Genomic DNA, 20,030 nt, shown 5'->3' with positions numbered 1-20,030 from the left:
CGGAGCTTAACAAAGGAGAAACCCAAACGCCAAACCAATGAGGTCACTGTTTTTGGAACATTAGAGAGTTGTTGCGAATAATGAAGAGTATTTATTATCTAATGAGTTACTGACTTTAGGCAAAGATTTGAGTGGGTTCCACTCAACGGAATTTGATAATTCCTTCGTATTATTCTTCTTTGCGGAATGGGGTATAATATCGATTATAAGTTTGCCAAAATCTGAGCTATAATGAATGAGAAATTGATGCTCAAAGTATGCTTAAAGAACACATTTGTTATATGTAAATGAAGTGAAGTTCAAGAGTCCCACATGGGTAGGGTAAGTGTGGTGTGTAGTATATATATACTATCATCTTTCTTTAGTGGATAAACAAGTACAAGAGAGGAGAGTATGGGTGGGTTAACTCTTAACCCCTCACGCTTCGCCGCCGAGCCGAGCTGGGCCGGGCTCGTGCTCGGGCTCGGGCTCGGGTTCGGGTTTCAGGTTTCGAGAATGTCTCGGTCTCGGGCCTTGGGCCAATTCTATCTTTTTATTGAAATTTTCACTTTATAAATTTGTTAATTCCACAAATAACTTGTGTTGCTATGATGGGAATTAACTTTGTACCGTACATGAATGCATGCATTGATGTTAAGCGGTTTTGAGTTTAGCAAACGTTTGTAACCATGTCATTAGTGGGTATTAATGTTTGTAACCGTATCATTAGTGAGTGTTAATGGTGTTTAATTGCCATAATGGCCGGATGGTTTGTGTGAGGCTAGATATTGTAATCTCTGAGACCTTGGCCTATAAATAGAGGCCTCTACCTCTCATTCGAAACACACCAATACACACAAATTCTCTCTTTTCCTTCTCTCCTCTGAAATTGCTTTATTTTATTTTGGTAGTCGGTGATTAGTTCTGTTGCAGTGTTTAGTTCGCCGGAGAAGTTCGTTTGGTGTAGCGTTCTTCTTGTCCTCCGCCGTTGTATCATGCGAGGTAAATTGCTAGTCGATTCCGACACCCGTGGGAGGGCAATATTACTTTAAGGAGACCGTCGAACGGTCATCGGCCTTTGGTTTTCCGTCTTGTTTTTCCTTTACTTCTTCTCGTTCATAATATTGTTGTGTTGTATTTTATTTATTCTAATATCAAAGTTATCGTTTATTTTCCGAAAATAAATATTATTTACATAATATTTCTAAAATTTGTGTTTAATTAAACAACTCATCAAAAGCAATTGGATTTGTCTCTCAGTTAGATTTTAGAGTAAGATAGTTCTTAATGATGTGTTAGATTAGAAACAGAAAATAATGTATATTACTTCATAAAACTTTGGTTTTAAATTATTTTAAAATGTTGAAGATGAACGTAAAGTGGGACCCGGACGGTTCGAGAGGGACCACCATGGCTCCTCTCTTCTCGAGAATTCATACATCCCTTATCAGTATATGGACAGCTATCTCTCGAGCCGAACTAACAGGGCTTATAAACCACATATATAAAGGCGCAGTTGCACATGTAAGGAAATTTCTCGTTGATTTACGTATTAAAACTCTACCTTTGGTGTAATTGGCAGTAGATTAGTAGAGTTAGCAGTAGATATTTAAAAAAATACACTATATCGTTATAACTTTAAAAACTTGTTTTACATATTGAATTGATATAAAATTATATTTTTTTCATTGATGATTAGTATGCTTACTTTTATTTTGAAGGACAATGACGAGACCACAATAACTATTTATTACAAAGAGAAGATGCCGAAGAATATATGTTCAAATTGCGATCAGTATGGACATAACATATTTGCATGGAGAAATTGTCTAATTTGTCGCCAATTTCATAACGTTTTCTCATTTTCCACCAAAATATTAATTTTTCCCAAAATACCACCATCTATGTCCACAATGTTGACATCTACGTTTGCCCTTCACTATTAGATGTCAACATTGTTGACGTAGAGGTGACATTTTGGGAAAAATTAGTATTTTGGTGGAATTTGGTGACAAATTAGTCAATTTCTCATTTGCATGACTGTTAAATATGGACCATAAGCTCGCTCGACGCAAACAAAAAAATGTAGGAAGAAAGAAAAAAAAAATGATTTTACTACTTTCAAATGACTTACCGCATGTCCATTATTTATTTACCAAATAATAGTTTCATTTTTTGTAATCAATAGCATTATATTGCGTTTTGTTTTGTTATACCAAGAAGTAAAGTAGTTCGAGTGCTTGACTGATATAGCTCTACAAAGTAGTAGTGCTACTACTCTAATGATCTATAGAGCTATATATACTCATTTATAATGGTCATATCTACTCTTTAGTATAAGCATAATGCTGACTGAGATATAACTTAATTTGAAATGTAATTTTTTTAATATATTTTAACTTAATAATTGAGTAAAAGATAACAAAATATATGTTACGCAACTATACTGATTAGTGGAGAAACTTTAATGGGCGGTAGAGTAATTTATATTCAACTCTAATTACCAATAGATCAAATCAACTCTCCATTAGAGTCATTTAATATTTACTAAAATAAATAACCCGTGAAATGTAAATTTGTTGTTTTTCCTTGATTAAAACAAATTAATTGGTAGTTATAAAATAATTACGTAACAAAAATTACTGTATAACTTTACCAAATAGTAGAGTTTCTCTAATGCGACGCAGAGCTTTGTTGCTCTACCGATTAATAGATTATAAATACTATTTGATAGTACAATTTAATATTACTTGCAACTCAAAAATCTAACATGTAATAATACCGCACAAATTTTGAAATTTTAATTGTTAATTTTTAACTTGAACTATTTACATCATATCATTATAGAATATGAAAATAAATATACATATAATAAATCAAAATTCAAGTTTCTGCTTTATAAACTAAGACAAATGATAAGACAACGTGTGTAATGTTTATCTTACATAATCAAGCTATTCTTTTGACTTTATTATTATAGTATAAACTCATTTTTCTAAATACGAGCGTGTTAATGATATATTTTCAATTAAATTATCTTACTTAAGTACACATAATCTTCATTTTCTTGTGTAAAGATAGAAAAATCAAGATGTATCGAACTAAATAAATCGTTTGTTAGACTATATTATTATAGATGAATTCACTAATTTTAAATATGGGTGTGTATAATGATATGTATCTAATCAAATTGTTCATATCAAGATATATGCTGCAGCTCTAGTGACAATTGATCAATTATATTGCTCAGTAGAATCACGAGTACTATTAATCTACCGACTAGTAGATCATATCTACAGCTCAGTAGAGCCACAAGTAAATTTGATTTGCCGGTTTGAAGATCAACTCTATTATTCGGTAGAACCTTGAGTAATTTTGTTTTATTTCTAAATATACCAGCCATATTTCTCAATAAAGCCATGAGTTAGTTTGTTCTACCAACCTGTAGATCATTTCTACCCCTCAGTAGAACTATAAATTATTTTGCTCTCCAACTATTATATCAACTCTTCATAAAACACAAATTTACTGAAATCCTTAAGTATTTAAATAATAGTTCTCCAAAGTGGTTGCTTATAATATGTATCCATAATAAGAAATCGCAACAAACTAAACTAGTACATAAATAGAAGTTAAGGGTTCAAATAGCCTTCAAAAATATCAGCACTCATCTTCTTCTTAAAGAATTAATTTGAACATCGTTTAGATCTTCAAAGTCTACTCCAGCCGAATCAAACTCGATATATTTGATTCCACATTGTCCATAAGCTGAATCAAACTCAATATATTTGATTGCACATTGTCCACAATCCGATCCCTTATTCACAAAGAACGAAAGTTAAAATAAAAAAAAATTAGTAAATACAATATTTCGACAAGATCATCAAACTGACAACTTTTCTTATGAATAATTGGGATCATCGTGCAAAGTGGTTTCATATAAGCTCAAAAATGAATGAGTCTGAGCTCGAGGATTTCAGCTCATTGGGAATCCTTGAGACCGGGCACAACACATTTTCTTCTAGTTCATCCAGTACTTTTTACTGAATAAACAGGGGGGACTGACTATTGATATTGGACTTCGTCCTCCATTAATGCATAACGATTAGAGCCAAATTAGATTAATTTGGTCCAGGCCTAGAAAGTAATCTAAAAGCCCAGATAGAAGCCCACAAATGTTATCAAGTTAGACCTTGATTTAGGACCAGCTCGGTATCACAAAGTTTTACCTGGCCGAGCTCACCCTCGTGGTAGCTCCCGTCGATGTTCGGCGAGCTCACCCTCACGCAGGCCAGCTTGCTCAACGACATGTTCCTTCAACGGTCTCCCTGAAGACTTGCACAACGTACAACAATCTACGTACGAGCTACTACACCGTCCCCTCATAACCAGGTCAAAGGAGCAACATGGCCATCAAATGAGCAATCAAGACCGCTTCTGACACTTGACGTTGCCCTGAAAAACCGAAGCTAACCCATACCCACCGATAGCTATAAATATAGGATTTAGGATCATATATATGCATGTTACATTATGCTTACTAATGCTTACACTGCTAGTTTATTGCATTTTTATAGTTACATTAAACAAGGGGGACTGACTATTGATATTGGACTTCGTCCTCCATTAATGCATAACGATTGGAGCCAAATTAGATTAATTTGGTCCAGGCCTAGAAAGTAATCGAAAAGCCTAGATAGATGGAGATAGAATAATTTAGACAAAACAAAAATTTAAGGATTTAAATGCTCCGAACTCTGTGGAGCTTGAGTGGTTCTTGATTTTGGTTTGGCAGTGTTAAAATCTTCGGAATGAGGTTGTGTTTCAAAGGCGGAAAGCTGATTCGGTGAAGAAGGTGGAATGAGTGTTGAGTTTCATTAAAGATTTCGGCGAGGCGATTTCAAATGTAGAACCAGCGGGTTCGTGTCCTACAACTCGACAACGTTGGCCAGTTCCTCCAACGGCGTGGGTGGCTATTGTTATCAGCTATTTCAAGAAGCAAAAATACGTGCACGCCTCGGAGCCTTATCAGAATTGGTCGCATTCATGGGTCAAAATGTTAAAAAAAAACACTTGGCAATGACTCGACAATCGTCCATTGGCCTCCCGGGCACCTAGGGCACGCCCACTGACCTATTGGCTGACTAGGTCACAGACGTTAGCCAGTCAGCTAGCCGGCCTCTCGTCCACAGCCTCTCGGCCACTCGGCTCTCAGCTAGAGACTAGTTGGCCACTTGGCTCCCGGCCATTCGGCCATGGACCGACCGAGTCTCGACCATAGACTAGAGGATGTACCCAGAAGGCTCATTCAGCCTGGAGGAGTACATCGTCGATACTTGTGACATTCACAGAAGAGCGCGCTCGAGAAACGTCAATCTACACCAGACAATGAGTAGAGACTTGATGGAGCACTTGAACGCTCAAAGATATCCCCGAGGAGGAGACCTAAGAAAAATGCTGAGCTCTCGAAGGGAGGCGCTAATAGCTACGACCCTTAGGAATCCCTCGACAAACATAATGAACTAAGCGTCCAATGAGCGATGACAAGTCACGCCCTTGGCACAGACGATCACTCCGACCAACGGTCTGGACATGGTCACTATGATCCAAAATTTACAGAACCAAATCATAGAGATACGCGAATCTGGTACTGGGGCTCAAAGAGCGTACGACATCATTAAGAAGACATCCTCACTGTTCTTTGCGCATATCTTCGCGCAACCATGTGTGGGAAACTTCAAGTTGCCATTCCAGATCCAACACTACGAGACCTTGCTTACAATGCATGGCCAGCCCGACACCACGCTCTGCCAAGCTTTTTGCTTAACACTCTCTGGATTCAGATTCGAGTGGTTTAGGAGCTTGAGGCTTGGAAGTATCCATTCATTCAAGGTTCTCAAAGAGGCGTTCCTGACTCGATTTATAACCTTCATGATGAAAAATAAATCAAAGATGTATCTCTAGCCAGCCTGTCAAGGAAGTGGATAGTCTTTGAGGCAATACCTCGCCCGCTTCACCGAAAAGTTGAATAAAGCCGTCTGATTCAACGACAACGACGCCATTACAGTTATTATCGAGGGATCGGGACTAGCGACTTTCTCAAGTTCATAGTGGGGCGCGTCCCCGAGAGTATGACCAAACTAATGGTGCAAGCCAAGTCTTATATTGGAGTTGAGCATTGCCTCGAAGGTAAAAGGACTACACTCAAAGTTCCCAATACCAAGATGATCACGAGGACGAATACACCAACTCTCGAAAGAGGAAAGGAAAGGGGGGCCTGGCCGATGGCCAATCACTGATGAACCAGAAGCCGCAATTTTCAGACGAATTTAGGAAGTACTCTACTTCACGCCGATGGCTCGCGGCCTGAAACAATCCTCGAATTAAGGCGCGACAAGTTTTCCGACCCTGCACCTATGAAGGCTGACTCTAGGCGTGACCAAGCACAATACTGTGCATTCCACAAGAATTGTGGACACACGACCTTCAAGTGCAGACATCTAAAAAATGGAATCGAGAATCTCGTTCAGGAAGGAACACTGAAATAGTTCTTCCTACAAATGGTCAACAGTAATGAGGCTTCGACAAGCTAGGATGCAGACATCGACTGCGCGATAGTCACCATGGATCGACAAGTAAATTCAGGCCCATGAATGTCGTCAGGAAGGCTTCAAAATATCTCTCTCTTTTATTTATGCTTTTAAAATTCCATGTCGCGAAAATTATCGATGCTTTTCCCGACATAAAGACTTTGTCTTAAACATTCAAACATGAAATCAAAAAGTCAATCAAGTTTATTGTCTCTTTAAAATAGTCTTATAGCAGCCCACGTGGTGCACCTAAAGTCACCTAGGCGCACTCTAAGACACCCATGTGGAACACATTAGCGGTCCACGCGACGCACCTAAGCTGCAAGCAAGGTGCACCTTAAGTCGCTCACGACGCTCGCACTCTAAGCCGTCCAAGCGAAGCAATCAAAGACGTCCATGCAACGCATCTAAGCCCCACACAAGGTGCACTCTAAGCCGTCCACACAACCCATCTAAGCCGCCCTCGAGCCACACTCTGAACCGTTCAAGCGACACAATCAAAGCCGTCCATGCGACGCACCTCGAGCCACTCTAGTTGATCCCCTTTGCTGTAAAAAAAAAAAAAAAAAAAAAAAAAAAAAAAAAAAAAAAAAAAAAAAAAACCACTTTCTAGTACCGTGTATATTGTATATTTCGATCATGGATGAATATTTATAAATGAGCAAATATATCCTTATTTTAATCCACTGTAGAGAAATAGCAATATACTGTCTCAACTCAACAGAACGAAACGAAAGGCAGCTTTCGAGGGTTTTCTCAATCATAGTCCAATTTAAAGTCTCTAAACACAAAATCGGAAATCTAAGCACCAATTAAATTATATATTTCTCTGATGGCCGGTGCCGGAATCCATCCCTACCACCAGCAATGGACTCCGGCACCTCCGCCGCAACCTTCTCCGGCTGCAGGCGTTGCTCCTCCGACTCCCATCCTTCTCGACAACCCTAACCGCTCCGCCACTGACGAGGTCGAATTCGAGATCCAGGATTCGCATTTCTTCAAAATGTGTGTTTCAAAATTGGTCGGCTGATCTAAAGGTTTTCTTCGGTTCGTTGTGATGATTTAGGTACGGACGATATTCATAACTGGATTGCCTGATGACGTGAAGGAGCGAGAGCTTCAGAATCTGCTTCGATGGCTTCCAGGTTATGAGGCTTCTCAAGTTAACTTAAAAGGTGAAAAACCTATGGGTTTCGCACTTTTCGCTTCTTCTCATCAGGCTCTCCATGCCAAAGATACTCTTCAGGTTTGCTTCTGCTTTTGATTTTCATTTTTCACTTTTTTTCCACGCCGTGTTCTTTTTTTGGACTAATTGCTGGATATTTTTTTATTTTTTATTTCTTGAAACTGAAGTTTTACACATTTTGTTCAGAACATGGTGTTCGATACAGACTCGCAGTCAGTTTTGCATACGGAGATGGCTAAGAAAAATCTTTTTATTAAAAGAGGTTAGTAAGAATGCTGTAAATTATTCGTTGTACTGTTCTGGTCTAAAATCTTAGGTGTTATGGAATTGGCATTTTAGATTTTGAAATCAGTTTGCAATGCTCATTTAGAAATCCTTATGTAATATGATGAATTTGGCATATGTTTATTTGATGCGTGTGCATTATTTTCTGTCGTGAATTGTTAGAGCTTTTAGGAGGGCTAAATTTATCATGATCAATGTCTCGTAAATACCTAAAAGAGATTCTTCAATTTAATTTCCCGCTAATGCTTCGCTCATCTCGTTGTCTATCCAGACACAAATTGTTTTACCCCCTAAAGACCATGGCATGTCCCCTCACTTTTACTTCACTCCGCACATTATTTTAAAAATGGGAATTTTGGAGAGGGGCAGTGAGTACTTGTTTTTTTTTTTTTTTTTTTTTTTTTTTTTTTTTTTACTTTTCTTTTCTTTTTCTTAATTAAGATTATGAGCTGACTCACTGATCCGTAGGTATAGTTGCCGATTCAAATGCTTATGATCAGAGCAAGAGATTGCGAACCGGTGACTACTCGCATCCTGGCTATACAAGTCCGTCTCCATTTCACCCCCCTCCACCACCTGTTTGGGCACATCATGGGTAAAAGTTCCAGTCTTTTACACTGTCACAAAGTATAAGGATAATAAACTAGGATTCTCTCTTTCTCTTTCTGATTTCCGACCAAGTGATAAGTTTGGTATCATTTAAAACATTTGCATTCCTTCTTTTGGATAAAAGCTTTACGTTCACTGCAATGCTTGTCTGGTACAGCTTTATGACTCCACCACCACCTCCTTACGATCCATACATGGGTTATCCAGTTCCCACAGTGCCAATTCCCGCTCCCTCTCCCGTTCAAGCACCAAGCAGCTACTTACCTATTCAGGTTATATTTCAAGGCTCTGTTCAATTTTCTTTTGTGTTGCAACTTTTGGTATTCAATCACGTTTCGTGCGGCAGTACTAGGTTGTGAATTTCTCAAAAGACAGCCAAACTGTTGGCATAGACGCTCCCATTTGTTTTTTTTTTTTGTATTTTGAAGAGCCATGGCTGGGGCTTTCTAAATTTTATTTATATAGGTCCATGGGTATATGTGTCTAGTATTGCTGATTTTCGAGACTATTCTTGCGAAGTCCATTTATATGGGTTCAAAATTTTTAATGTTGAAACGGGCTTAGTATACTCATGTCCTAGCTTTGTTATTCAGTCCAACCACCACTCATATTGTCATGTTACACGTATTTAATTAATTTTGAAACGTCTAAGTATTCTCTACTGCCCAGGTTTATGTAATCAGATATCTAATAAAAACAGTGTGGTATGAACCAAGAACTTTTTAACTTTAAGACTTTTATTTCTGGAAAGTTATGGAAAACTCTTATAAAGTTTTTTTTTTTTTTTTTTTTTTTTTTTTTTTTTTTTTTTTTGTGTGTGTGTGTGTGAAAAGTTATGGAAAACTCTTTTTTGCAACTTTATTTATTATTATTTTTTTTTTTTGTAAATAATCTGTTCGTTTAATGAGAATTGGTGTAGTGCTAAGGAATAGAGCCTGTAAGTTTGACATAGGCAAAGGTCACAGGTTCAAATCCGAAGAGCTGAACCAACGTGGCGCACACGATTCCAAATAAAAGTCTTGAAAATAATGTATCATTATTGTTTTGGATGTGAAAATTTATCGTCATTTTTTCCCCTCTCAGAACACTAAAGATAATCCACCTTGCAATACTCTATTTATTGGAAATCTGGGAGAGAACATTCACGAGGAAGAACTGAGAGGCTTGATCAGCGTGTACGAACACCCTTTTATATCCACTATTTCATTTGTTCATATCTTTCTGGAATCAATGCATGACGTTTAGCTTTGTTTCATAACATTTGGTCATTCAGACAACCGGGTTTTAAGCAAATGAAGATATTGAGACAAGAGAGGCACACTGTTTGTTTCATTGAGTTTGAGGTAATTATCAATTGACAGATTCTATGCTTGATTCTTAAAGTTGATGTATAAGATTGATAATTTTGTCTTTATCAAGTGCCTGAACCATGCATTTTTTCTTCATAACAGGATGTGAACAGCGCTACCAATGTACACCGTAATTTGCAGGGTGCAGTAATTCCTAGTTCGGGCGCTGTAGGGATGAGAATACAATATCCTTTACCCATTTTACCATGGTTAAGCCCGATAATTTTGTCTGCTAGAATCCGTAATATATCTCTGTATATTCTATAATCTGTGTTTATATGTGTGGTAGGTGGTCAAAGGTTTGGTTTGGCCTCACAAAATTCGCGATAATTACGTCACATCTTTTAAACCTAAACTATAGTGCTACTACCAAAACCAATCAACAATCTTCTATGTTAGATATGGACTCCTAAATTTCTTTATAGGGCCAAAATTGAACTTATTCTTTTGCATCAGCCCCGTATACTTCACTATCTTTGATTTTGTGACAATCACTTAATTTTATCTATTTCTTTTGACATTTGTGGTTCTCCTTAATTTTGTTCATACATATTCCAAAAACCCATTTGGGAAAAGGAAGGACGGTGGGTACCAAGGCTCAATCCCCGGTGGCAATGGAGCTTCACCGGCTATGCCATATCATCAGTAGCTTGAAGGGGATGTACTCTGATCATATACAACTGCATTATAGGATGCATCTTGGGGGCTGATTCATGCATCCATTCATATCAAGTCATCAAACACCATATAATATATCTGCTCATGCAAATGAAAGCGTTATGTAGTGGCATCTTCAACAACACACTATTTGACATTGTTAAACTAACTTCTTTGCTAGACATGCATTTTCTTTTCCATTACTGCAATAGTGTTCTGATAATTTATAGGAAGAATGGTGGTAGGGGTTTGGAGAGATCTGATGCCTTTGGGAGCTTGAGTTTCTCACATCTGACTTGGTGTGCATTATCAATAGGCTTTGTTTATCATTGTCTTGTGTTTCATCTCATACTGAGTTAATTTTGTTTATTACCAGCGCGGGTGTATTAGGACATGCAAAAACTTTTCCATAACTCCCATTCATCATGTTTGACCTTCACAGTAAAAAAAATGGCACTCCATACAATAGAGCCGACATGTTATAATTTGAGGGTTTTTCACATCATCGCTTAGGCGAAGCTGCAAAAGGACTAGTTATTGTTTCAGCATCATGTTGAAAATATTGGGATAGGGTTTACTTAAGAGACCGAAAAGTTATATATTATAGGGTGTGTGATCTATATACAGGGTTTCCGTACAGAAAGACATTTGAGGAGGCAGGCGTACAGCAGATCTTTCTTTCAGGTATTTAATTTACAGCTGTTAACAACTCGCATTTCGAAAGTAATTATGCTTGATTAATATATTCGTACTCCTAGAACAAATGATTTGGAGTTTATGGGAGCATAATTTTATTCATTTTTACTTTCCCAATTTTGTGGTTGTAATACGTTTGGGAGTCTGCTTGTGTTCTGTGTTACTGCTACCTCTGATAAGTGGGCAAATGAGGAAATGTGTCTTATTTCTCATTAGAACAATAGTACAGTTATTATAAATGGTTATAAATGTCACTGACAGTCTGACACCTTGCAAGCAATAGAAAATGAAATAAATTATGGTGGAAAGTAATATTGCACAAGAAAAAGAGAAATAGAAAGAATAAATTGTACACAATCGAAAAATACCTATTTGGTTTATCTATTTATTTATCTCTACGTGTTTAAAATATTTAAATTGCTGTTGCAGTGTTTAAAAAACATATACTGAAATGGGAAAGAAAAATCTTTCATATACAAAACCAAGGATTGAAATGTAAATCGGCCTAATGGTCCCGATAATCGGAAATTGCGGTGGTCGATGGAAATAATGTGAAAATTTGAAACAATTGTATCGGGTGGAAGATGAAAATTTTAATAAAATACAGTAATTGCGGCGAAAATAATTTTTTAAATATATATATACATATACATATACATATACATCAGTTTGTTATTTCTTTCAATTTTATTTTATTAGAATACAATTTTAGATAATTAAAAAAAAGGCAATTGAATACATCAATTAATTAGTGTATGTTGCATATAAATACATATTTGATTATTTGCATCATCCATCATTTTTTTTAGTAGAGCACCATCGGCCAGGATTACATGATATATTAGCAGTGCAAAGCGCATGTGGTACTATCGGCCAAGATTACATAGTAGGTGACACTACTGGCCAAAATTACATACTTATTAGAATAAATCCTAGAGGGTATGCATTTCTGCATCCCATGGGGGCTTAAACCCATGACCTCTCCGTCGATGAGTGTGTGTGATTACCGCTAGATCAAGCTAACTACCACTTGCATCATCCACCATTATTTGGACTTTTGGTTGATAATAGATGAGATTCACGTTTTTCCATTCATGTACACTTTCAAATAATATACATATTTATTTGAAAATTTGCACGTGCATCATCCACCATTATTTGGACTTTTGGTTTATAATAGATGAGACTCACGTTTTTTTTCCATTCATGTACACTTTCAAATAATATACATATTTATTTCAAAATTTTCTTTCAACCCTCTCTCTCATATATATTATGTCCATTGTCAAATTATAATACATTGATTAAAAAGTCAAGCCACATTCTTCTTCTTCTTCTTCTTCTTCTTCTTCTTCTTCTTCTTCTTCTTCTTCTTCACCATTCTCATGCATTTTGACACATATACAAACCTTTAAAATTCAAACATGGCTACGAGTTCAAATTAAAAAAAATGATTTTTTCACACAAAAAAGGGAAGAAAGTTTGGCTCGACCGTAGTGGCGTCGAACTCATCGAAACATTGTTGGATATGCACAAGATGCGTCGGCTTTTGAATGGTCAGAGCGATATTGCGCTATAAATGCGCGATTTAGGTCGGCGATCTGGAACGAAAATTCTAGGGTTTAGTTCAGTGATTTTATGAGAAAATCACGCGTTTTATGTTCTTTCATAGTCTTCATCGAACGATACACACAAACGCAATGAAATTGCGTATTCCACACATAAACGACGGAATTTTGGCAACATCGTGCGGCAAAACGGCCAACACGTACGAAACACGTCGATCTTCACCAAACAACGCAATTTCCCCGTAATTCCCCGAAATATAAAACCTTGTACTAACCAATAACCTTGTCATCCTGGCGAATTATATCTCATTAATAAGGCCATAAATAATATGAATATATATAGAGAAATTTCATTAAGTGGGTCCCAAAGTTAACAAAATATTAAGACTAGATCTACTACTTCAAAAATATTTATGAAATTGAACCTTATTTCGAAAAAAAAAACTACCCTTCTGACCTATTTATCCTCTCTCACTCTCTTATTTTTTCTATTCTCTTTCACTATAACTCTCAAATATTCTCTCTACCTCTCAAATCATCTGTACCAGATTTCGTGGAATCATTAATAAGTTTACTTGCTTAGTCGTTTTAAATAAGTTTTAATTGATGTTAAGATGTGAATTACATAGTGAATAATTTTGATTTTAACATTTTATACGACGAAATACGATATTATATGATAGGATATGATGAGATTGAATTTTTTTTGTACGATGAAATTAAAAAAGAATTATGAAATTATATGATAACATACGATGTATACGATAGGGTACGATAGTGTACGATGATATACCATACTGTATGATGTTGTATGATGCTATACAATACCGGATGCTTGTTGATGTCGATTTCAACAATCTCAAATTATATGGGTTTCAGAAGACGTCGTATAATAAGCAAAAATAATTCAAAGGAAATGGGCCGAAATGAATGTAAATGCTCAAAGCTTTTATTAATAATCGAATAAATTACAAACTGGAAAATGGCGAAGTGCCGAACTCAGCAAGAGCGAACTCAAAGAATATAGAGATAATAGATCGAAAATAAGGTTGTAAGTTTGCGTGTCCGAAATTTGACATGTTGCCTTCTATTTATAGTCGAGGCTGGTTTGTTGGAATGGACACGTGTTCGTCAGTTCGGCTCTGTCACGTCGCTAGTCGAAGTTATCTCAGATCCGGTCTTCGCGCCGGAGTCTTCTATCTGACCATGACCGATTCTTCTTGCAGGATCAACTCGGGCAACTCCCCTTGTGGCTAACTGGGCTCCTTATTGGGCTTGGGCCGATCTCCACGAGTCGAGCTGGGTCTGTTGTCGGGCTTTGGCCATGCTAAAGCCCAACTTTAATGATTTTATTATTATTTTTTTAGAAAATTTAATTTTGACCCCCACAATTAGCCCCCGAGTATTTTGAAAAATATTTCAAATATTTTTGAAAATACTTGAGCGAAATTTTCGAAATCCCGAAATAAAATGGGGGGAAAGATTCGAATTTTCGATTTTGGGCGCGCAGTGCATACTTCTGGAATATTTTGACACGTGGCGCGAGTTTAACCGCGCTTCGTCAGTCGAAATCAAAGATTCAGTTTGGAATTCCCTTCTTTTGGCGCGTGGTGCGCATACCCAAAGCTTCTGTGACATGTGGCACAATTTCGACTGCGCTCCGTCAGCGAAGTCGAAGAGTCGGATATTATTTTATATTATTCTTGATTGACAGAATATTTAGTTTGATTGGCAATCATTAGATATTCTCGGAATTCGGTTTTAAAATGAGAGATTATAAATAAGAGTTATTCGAAAGGACGTCTCATCTCATTTATATTCCAAGCGGCTTTGGCGATAAGGTAATTTCTTATTCTCTTCACTTTTCCGAAATACTTTTCTCTCTTCTCTCTCAAACAGCTTTTCATTTTTCATGATTTCGGCTTCAAATTTCTTCATTTCTCCTTGCGAACTCAAGCCAACTTTTATTTCCTGAACACTTCGTCCTTAGTTCTATCAACGAACTCAGACGAGGTTCCTGTCTTCAAACACTTCGCCTTCGTTTTCTTAATTTAACCTTCGTAATCTTCGATATCTGGGTCTGAGATACCACAGCCGGGACCCAATCCTTTGGGTAATGAGGATATCCTCATGCATTCGGCTGTTAAGAGCTCAGATCTTTCGGGTATCCGCCACAAATACCAGATAGCCCCCGAGATCGGGCTCCTTCTACCTCCACCCCTTGCTACAGCGGATACCTTGGTTGAGGGGTATTGTTGTATATACGAGGTCTGGTTGGAGTCGTGCGGACTTCGGTTCTCGATCCACCCCCTTCTTTTCGACTTCGTTGAGGCCCTGGGGCTAACTTTGCCCCAGATGTGCCCCAACTTTGTCATGGGTCTCTTGGTTGTGGCCCATGAACAAAAGGTTGAGCTTGCTTTGACGGACTTAGTCCGTCTTTGCGTGGTCAAGGCGAACTCGAAACACGACCCCAAGTGTTTCTATCTTTCGAAGGCTGCGGGCCGGGGAGTGATCTCTGGTCTTCCTTCGAAAGACAAGAACTGGGGACGACGTTATTTTTATTTCGCCGTCAATGAGCAATCCCTCGGGAGCCGAGCTCATAAATTTTCGGCGAAGTGGGCGAGCTCACCGAGTATGCGGACCTGTTATCAGATACTTTTAAACCTTTTTCTTCCTTCTTTTTTTTTTATAGGTGATTTAACCATGTATCGTTATTTCTGTTATTACAGGAAAAATCAAGGCTCCCTCAATCACTGAGTTCGTAGTTAAACTCGATCAACTTAGAGAAGGCGTTGTCGATTGGCCTAGCTTCACTCCGAAGCGATTTACCTCAGTCGGACTTTGGCCTCCCCCGTCTGAAGACGGTAAGTTCGGTACTTATGTGATTCTTGTTTGAGGAGTCTATTAATCATCACTCATTAAATATTTATTATATTATTATTAGAATTAATTCCTTTTTTACCCCCTGGACTCGTACCTCGATTTCATTTCACCCCCTGGACTCGAGATTGTTGCAGAACTAATCTCAAAACTTAGACACGTCTTACAACTTGCCACTTCCGTCAGCATTTGGACGTTAAGTTTAACTTTTTGATGACGTGGCAATATTTTAAAGCGTATAAGAGTATTTTCTATTATTCTAAATAATTTTAATATTTAAATATTATTATCAGATATATTAATTGTTATTAAATAATTAAATACATCCATTTATTCTCTCTCTCCTCTCTCTCTCTTTCTCTCTTTCCTTTTTTCTTCTTTTCTTCTCTGCCTTTTTTTCCAGGAATTTCCTGGTTTGCAGCTATCAAGGTTACAAGATTTTTCCTTTCCTGGTTCGCAACTATCATGGTTCTTCTTGTAACCTTGATAAGGTAAAAGTCTCTCTTTATTGGAGAGGCAAGTCAACGACGTTGTTGCCTCTATTTGAATCTCATTTCATTCATCGCATTCACATCACATCTTCAAAAGAACAAAAAAAAAAAGATAAAAAGAGATTCCATTGAAATTCAAGATATCCAAAGAAAAAAGAAAAAAAAAAGCCAATCCACTTAATTTCAGTTTCTCATCGAGTTTTCCTCTTTCTTCTTCTTCTCTCTTTCAAAAGCTGTAGAGCTCAAAATCCATGGATCCAAACTTCGTCGGCCATAACCAAATCCATAGCTCTAGACTCGCTAGCTACAACTCTACTCCGACTTCGTACCTCACCAGCCTCGTTGACCGGAACTACGAAGCCGAGACGATCCTAGACCACCTCATCTCCTTTTGCAATGACTCCGAGTCCGTTCGATCGAGAACCAGTCTCGGAATCAGAATCGAAATCGGCTCTGATCTCGTTCGGAAGAATAGTTCTCCGTCAGGATTCTTCGACGACAGTAATGGTGATTTCCAATCTCTCTCTCTCTATTTATCTCTCGTTTTTCTAATTGATGGACTGACAGGCTATGCGACGATGAGAGGAGATATGAGAGTTGATCGCAACGGTCAGATTGGAACGAAGAGCGGGTTCGACGCCTCCGAAAATGGCTTCAAAACTGGTCTTAGAAGAACCCATGCGAAGAAAAAAGGCAGAGAAGAAAAGAAGAAAAAAAGGCAGAGAAGAAAAGAAGAAAAAAGGAAAGAGAGAAAGAGAGAGAGAGAGGAGATAAAGAATAAATGGATGTATTTAATTATTTAATAACAATTAATATATCTGATAATAATATTTAAATATTAAAATTATTTAGAATAATAGAAAATATCATATACCCTTTAAAATATTGCCACGTCATCAAAAAGTTAAACTTAACGTCCAAATGTTGACGGAAGTGGCAAGTTGTAACACGTTTCTAAGTTCTGAGATTAGTTCTGCAACAATCCCGAGTCCACGGGGTGAAATGAAATCGAGGTACGAGTCTAGGGGGTAAAAAAAGAATTAATTCTTATTATTATTATTAATTTTTTACTTAGTCACCGAGGAAGCGATGAATGTCCCCCTGAGTGCTCGGGATGCAAGGCGTAGCAAGAAAACCGCAGTGGCATCCTCTTCGGCTGCCGTGTCTTCGGGTCCTTCTCAAGATCCCAAGGTCGAGATCACCGGGGAGCGCTCCCAAGCCGGTATCCCAATTGTGGATGTCGAAGCTGAGGTCGTCCCTGCGGGGGCCGGAGAGGCTCAGGGCGACCTGGCGCCCGGGTCTGTTTCCACTACGCCTGTTGGACAGGCGGGTGCCTCGGCCGAGGCCAGTGCGCGGCCCAAGAAGAGGAAGACTCCCGCTGGCCGGAGCGAGGGTCGAAGTGAAGAAGAAGATGCCCCTCCTGAGGGCGAGTTGAGGAGGAAGAAGAGGAACGACATGGGTAACCGGGGCAGGGACCCGGAACCCGTGGTCACCCCAGTCGAACAAGAGAATGCTCCCGAAGTCGGAGCGGAGCAGGGTGAGAACACCCCGGCTGGCAACAGCGGCGCGGCGAGGACTCGGGGCGGTCTCGCGAGGACGCGAGGAAGTGACCCCGGTGCTTCTTCTTCGAGACCGAAGAAGAAGCATCTCGTCAACTTCCACTACAACCAGTATCATCTCCTCTGCGATGACTTCTATTCGTCCGCGGGACTCGTCAGGTTGATGACCATAGAAGGTCACGGGCTGCCCAAGGTTCCCGAATTGACGGAGTCGGATTGGTACCGATGCATGGCATCGACCATCACTGGGGTAAGTCTATACTTCGTTTCTTTTATTATGATTTTTATGGTTCTCCGAACTAAAATACATTTTTTTTTCTTTTTTGCAGCTGTGTACCCAGTTCAACCGGGGGGTCTACCGGTACGAGAGGTGCCTTCGAAAAACGAGTGCTTCTCTTGCCGAGCTCGACTCGGTGAAGAAGAGGACAGAGTCCCTTCAAACCGAGCTGAAGGAGGTGGGCGGGAAGGTGACTTCCCTTGAGGAGGATGTCGCTGCCAAAGACGCGCTCTTGGCGAAGTACAAGGCCGCTTAGGCCGATCTGGTGGCGAAGGCCAAGAGCTTGGAGGCTGAGGTCACGAAGAAGGGGGCCATGGTTGAGAAGTGGGGCGTCCACTCGGCCGAGCTGAAGAAGAGGTTGGAAGTGTCCGAGGCCAAGGTGAGGAACCGGGATCGGGATTTGGCTGCCGCTCTGAGCAAACTGGCGAAGATTAAGAGATCGGCGAATGTCGAGAAGGCTCGGGCAGTCCTGTCGGCACGGAAGGCGACCTCGCTGCGATACCGGGAGCAGATACTGAAGTATCGTGCTCAGAAGGAGAAGATGGATGAGGCCATCATCGTCTTGAGGAAGCTTGAGCAGTGCCGGGGCAACAGAGAGTTGATATCGGAAGCTCTAAAGAGGGATATTTCCGACTGGTCGGGCGAGCTTAAAGATACCGAGGATGACATCGCTCAGTATGAGGCGGATTTCGCTGCCATAGCCATTCCCGAGGTCGAGGATATCCCCTTCACTCCCTATGCCGACCGTTCTCCTCCCGAGGTCCAGCCCGACTCCGCGCCTGATGCCTCCGCCGAGGTCCCTGAATCCGAGGCTCCTTCCTTCGACGAACACGGGTCGATGATGGGCGTGACGGACGAGACTCTGACTTCGATTCCTGAGGTCGAGGAGGAGGCTCAACGATTCACGCCTTCTCCTGAGCACCCCGAAGCTTGAGTTCGAAGCTGTTCTCATCGCCTTTCCTTCACTATTTGTTTTTGTTTCCCATCGTTTTTATTTTTATTATTTGATGTTTTGGGCCCGGTTGTTTTGGGCCCGGTTTTTTTGGGCGAAACTTTTATTTATTTTGAGACGATTATAGGGGCTTCGGTACCCTTATCTGTTTTGGATTTTTGTTTCTTTATTTTAATGCAATTTACATTTCTTAAATATTTGTCAAGTCTTTTAGTTCGCCAATTTTTTGAAGAATGTATGAATGTGTGTATCTTGCCCGAGTCATTCAGGTCCCCCTTTCGTCTGAGGGTTTCCATAGAATGTTACCCGGCCGAAGTCTTAATCATTTTTGCAAAATCTGTTAAGTCTTTTAGATCGCCGGGATCTAAAATGTTTCCCTTAAGATTTTAGGCCGAGGTCATATGGCGATATTCTCTAAGTGGCTAAGTCTTTTAGATTGTCGTAGTCTCTAAAATGTTTCCCTTAGAACGGAGTCGCGTTGCCATATGTTTTTATAGTTGCTAAGTCTTTTAGATAACCAAGATCTAAAATGTTTCCCTTAGGCTGGAGCAAACAACTGAATCTTATCCGGGCGTTGTATAGTCCTTTTAAATCGTCGAGATCTAAAAATCTTCGCTATGTTTTTCCTGGGCGAGGTCCTCTCTGGCGAGGTACGCCCTCTGGTTCAGATGTCACGTGAGATGACGAGGTGAGACTTCGGATCTCGATCTCGGTCGTGAGGTATTTACACCGTGGTCCTCGGACGAGGTGTGGGCTTCGGAGCCTTCCGTTATACTTTTGCAATTGTTGCCCAATGGGCGACTAGAGTTATTTTATATTTGGGACCGTGCCTTTGCGGAGAAGGGCTGCCTACGTACCCTTATGCAGGGATCCAGTCAGTCGTAGTTCGATTCTTGCTTTTAGCAGTAATATTTTTTTTAAGTTGATCACGTTCCATGATCGCAAAACGGGA

At 39.4% G+C, this 20,030-nt stretch overlaps 1 protein-coding gene across 1 annotated transcript; it reads left to right on the top strand.

The window, feature by feature from the left end:
- Positions 1-7,222: 7,222 nt before the first annotated feature.
- Positions 7,223-11,155, top strand: LOC149402173 (RNA-binding (RRM/RBD/RNP motifs) family protein). The gene is made up of 9 exons (XM_089609886.1): positions 7,223-7,536; positions 7,636-7,815; positions 7,942-8,017; positions 8,509-8,635; positions 8,807-8,921; positions 9,733-9,824; positions 9,923-9,992; positions 10,101-10,187; positions 10,552-11,155. Exons 1-9 carry the CDS (start codon positions 7,402-7,404, stop codon positions 10,645-10,647), a joined length of 978 nt encoding a protein of 325 aa, XP_089466012.1. The 5' UTR covers positions 7,223-7,401; the 3' UTR covers positions 10,648-11,155.
- Positions 11,156-20,030: the final 8,875 nt, after the last annotated feature.

The sequence above is a fragment of the Urtica dioica genome, chromosome 3 (assembly GCF_054948205.1).
Source record: "Urtica dioica subsp. dioica isolate 48M chromosome 3, U.dioica_male_clone48M_v1_H2, whole genome shotgun sequence".
Lineage (NCBI taxonomy): Eukaryota > Viridiplantae > Streptophyta > Magnoliopsida > Rosales > Urticaceae > Urtica > Urtica dioica.
The sequence above is the reverse complement of the archived record's forward strand: the minus strand, read 5'-3'. Positions and strand labels throughout refer to the sequence as shown.

Excerpts from the sequence above, each read along its gene's own strand:
- LOC149402173 (XM_089609886.1), top strand. The coding sequence starts at position 7,402 with ATGGCCGGTGCCGGAATCCATCCCTACCACCAGCAATGGACTCCGGCA. Across the intron at positions 7,537-7,635 it reads ACCGCTCCGCCACTGACGAG|GTACGGACGATATTCATAAC; the intron begins GTCGAATTCGAG and ends GTGATGATTTAG. Across the intron at positions 9,825-9,922 it reads CTGAGAGGCTTGATCAGCGT|ACAACCGGGTTTTAAGCAAA; the intron begins GTACGAACACCC and ends TTGGTCATTCAG.